Source organism: Opisthorchis viverrini (genome assembly GCF_000715545.1).
Source record: "Opisthorchis viverrini unplaced genomic scaffold opera_v5_10, whole genome shotgun sequence".
In the NCBI taxonomy this organism is placed as follows: domain Eukaryota; kingdom Metazoa; phylum Platyhelminthes; class Trematoda; order Opisthorchiida; family Opisthorchiidae; genus Opisthorchis; species Opisthorchis viverrini.
The window spans coordinates 2,263,002-2,266,098 of record NW_008751666.1 but is presented as its reverse complement, the minus strand read 5'-3'; the positions used below and the strand labels follow the sequence as shown (position 1 = coordinate 2,266,098).

At 44.6% G+C, this 3,097-nt stretch overlaps 1 protein-coding gene across 1 annotated transcript in view; it reads left to right on the top strand.

Annotated features, from left to right (window-relative positions):
- Positions 1 to 2,701: 2,701 nt before the first annotated feature.
- The window catches only part of T265_00982 (hypothetical protein), a gene marked incomplete at both ends in the record, with an annotated part of 4,572 nt that continues 4,176 nt past the window's right edge, over positions 2,702 to 3,097 (top strand). The window contains one exon of the mRNA XM_009164897.1: positions 2,702 to 3,056. Coding sequence (XP_009163161.1) covers positions 2,702 to 3,056 — 355 coding nt within the window. The remainder of the gene's footprint in view (positions 3,057 to 3,097) is intronic.

Genomic DNA, 3,097 nt, shown 5'->3' with positions numbered 1-3,097 from the left:
TTTTTTATTAGAAATTACGCTCGGCTTACTAGCTTCCTCGGATTCCATGGCTTTCCGTTTTTCTTGGAGGGCGCCTGCTGCATTTGTAGTACACCCATTCGTAACGCGAAATAGTGTTGGTGCTTCGGTTACTGGATGAACGCACAAATATCACAGAGTTATCCTTAATGTATTGATTTAAGGTCTTCTCAAATGCCATGAAGGATGAAAACGATACACCCACAAATTTCTCAACGAAAGCCACTTCCGAAGCCATAGCAAACGAAGTTCAAAGCCGAATGTGCGCCAATAATTTTCAAATGTCATCGATTAAAACAAATCGCAAAAAAATAAAGGCAGATGAGGGGGGTTTCAGTCTACGCATATATGAAAAGAAGTGCAACGTTTTGACGTTAAGGTTTTTATTTCGTCCGCAGGCGTTTTGCAGAAAAATACATTGTGCGTCTAGCCGCCGGCGATGAGACAAGCCGGAAATGTGTTTTTTCGTAATCCCGCCTTGCGTCTAATTTAAGGTAAGATTTAATACATAACTTAGGGAGCTGCTTTCCAGCGTTCGTTTACAGTTGCGTGATAACCAACGAATGTTCATGAAAGTTCAAGAGGAGGCATGAGAATGTTCAGTTTATAAAAAGATATGTGCATATGAGAGGTTTACTACCCTTTCTAAGAGTTTGGCTGTTTTGTTGGCGTTTGCTAACAAGCATCCTCACGGTTAAGGGCTTTCCCCCTTACACCAGGACACACGTGATATTTCAGTAGCCTTATAGGGTTCAAACTTTCATCTCGTTCCAGTTGGATCACTGAATTTGTCAGTTGAGACTGATATACGTCTGTTGGTCATACGCCTTCAGTGAGCCTATTCGGCTCTCCGTCACGATCAACGTAAATGGCAACTCGCCGGTTCGCTGGAAATCGTGGATCCATAGCCATATGTTAGTAGTGCAACTACCTAGGCTCACTTGACCGTACTAAGTGAACAGCGACAGTTCCGCTGGATGAATTCGACAAAATGTTGAAGGCTTCTTCTTGTTTTACAAGCGGCGGCTAACGGTCGACGCTACGCTTAGTAGCTAACGATTTGCATCCACAAATGCACGGTACCTGACACCTCCCTGGAGCTGATTGCGGAGAACATACTACTCTCCGCCATTTATTATGATAAGCTTTTCTGCCTGTAAACTGGTCATGAGTGCTTCAAGCGCTACATCCGGCAATTTTTCAGGTAACCAGCCTACCGAAATTCGTCACACAAAATTCATGATATTTGCGCTTTTTATTTGTTAAGTGGAACGCCATCAGTAAGTTTATTACTCTGAAAGCCGCTGGATTTGTCTGCATCGGTGGGTGATAGCAGAATAATTAAATACATGCGCGAACCTCGCAAAATTTGCGGTACCCAGTGTATCGTAGGCGCTAAAAACTCTAACGAAATATTGTAGCCCTTGAACCACATGCAAAATCCCTTCATTTTAAGTGAATCCTATTTTCCGGCAAGTAGAGAGATCTTATTAAGCACTATTTTCGATTTTGGCCTTGGAATATAGTTCAATAAAACAAGTAGTCGAAATGATGAAGTCACGTTGACACGTATTATGCTAAGATATCTTAACACACGAAATTATAAACTCCAAAACATTTTGCCTTAGCCGGATGCCTATTGGCGGAAAACGCCACGGGTTTACAGTAAAAGGTAAGTTTTTTATGCACCGCTTGTAATCCGGCTTCCATCTTGTCTTTTTACTGCTGCGCCGAGGTAAAGATTTGACCACAGTTATGATGTTCAGAAAACGTCTTGAACGTAAGTCTGCTTGACAATATTTAGACGACTAAGCTGCAATGTAAAAAAATACATAATTGTTGTCGGTTTTAGAATTGCATACACGCCGTAGGTCTAACGCCTGCATATTGGTGTATATACTGTCTACATTTCCCTTCCACTCGCTACAAGTCTCTTTCAGAGTCCTGAAATTTCAAATTACTTGATTTTGTTTGCTCCCTGGCTTCCGTATGATGAACACTGTAATGATCAAAACATCCGTAAGGTTACACTTTCCGATGTCCGATGGGCGCTAGAAACCGAATTTTGAGGTTGCAACCCTCACTGTGACATTTGATGCTCAAATCAAATCAAACCAACAATATTCGCCGTGAGACAGATGCATACACTAGGTGATAGAAGCATCTTGGTTAGACTGAGCAGGCTTTTCGGGTGAGGGGGTATATACCGGCGAAAAAGACATCCGCCGTTCTACGGATGATTCGGCGCACCTTCTCCCGTATTACTCGCATGAAATTCCAAATAATCTATGGGGTCTACGTCAGAGGTGCCTCGAATCAGTCGGCCTCAAATCTGGGGACTACGAAACGCGTCTCGCGGTGCTTGACCTCTTTCCCTGGAGTATCGTTGCCTCCGAGGGAACCTAATTCTTATCTATGCTCTGTTTGAACAAGGCTTAGCCAACAGTTTTTTCACCATTGGCCCAGCAAACACACGGCGGGGACATGGTAAAAGATTTTGAAGCTCAGAGCGCACGCATTCATTAGGCAAAAAATTCCATTTCGGGTAATGGCTGTGTGGAATAACCTTCCGCCGACGGCCATCCACGCTCCTAGAAGCCAGTTTAAAGCACTGTTAGACACTTATTGGTGCGAGTCCTCGCGCTGGCAAGCATACTGCTTCGCGCTGAGAACATAGAGAGCAATGCTACACCTTTTTTGTGTCATTCAGATGAACGACAGCCGCTTAGCGATAAGAGTGAAACCAACCCGAAAAACTTGGAATGGCTGCCCGTCGAACGTCAAACGAAGTATGCAATGCCACGCCTGCAAGGCCTGGTGGCATTTCAAATGCACGGGTTTACAGGACGACCAGATAAGCCGACTAGCCAACTCTCCTGATCCGTTTGTCTGTGCCAGCTGCCTCTACGTCAAGGGTGCAATGCATACCGTAGCGAAGAGAGTAGTCCCCCGAAACGGTACCCAATCCCCAGTGCAGATGCCGAAAGACCACTGCCAGTGTTCCGCTTTAATCGGGATACTCGACGCGAAATTAGAGCGTCTTTCGAAGGCATTGGAGGACTCAGGCGCTAAGAATGCA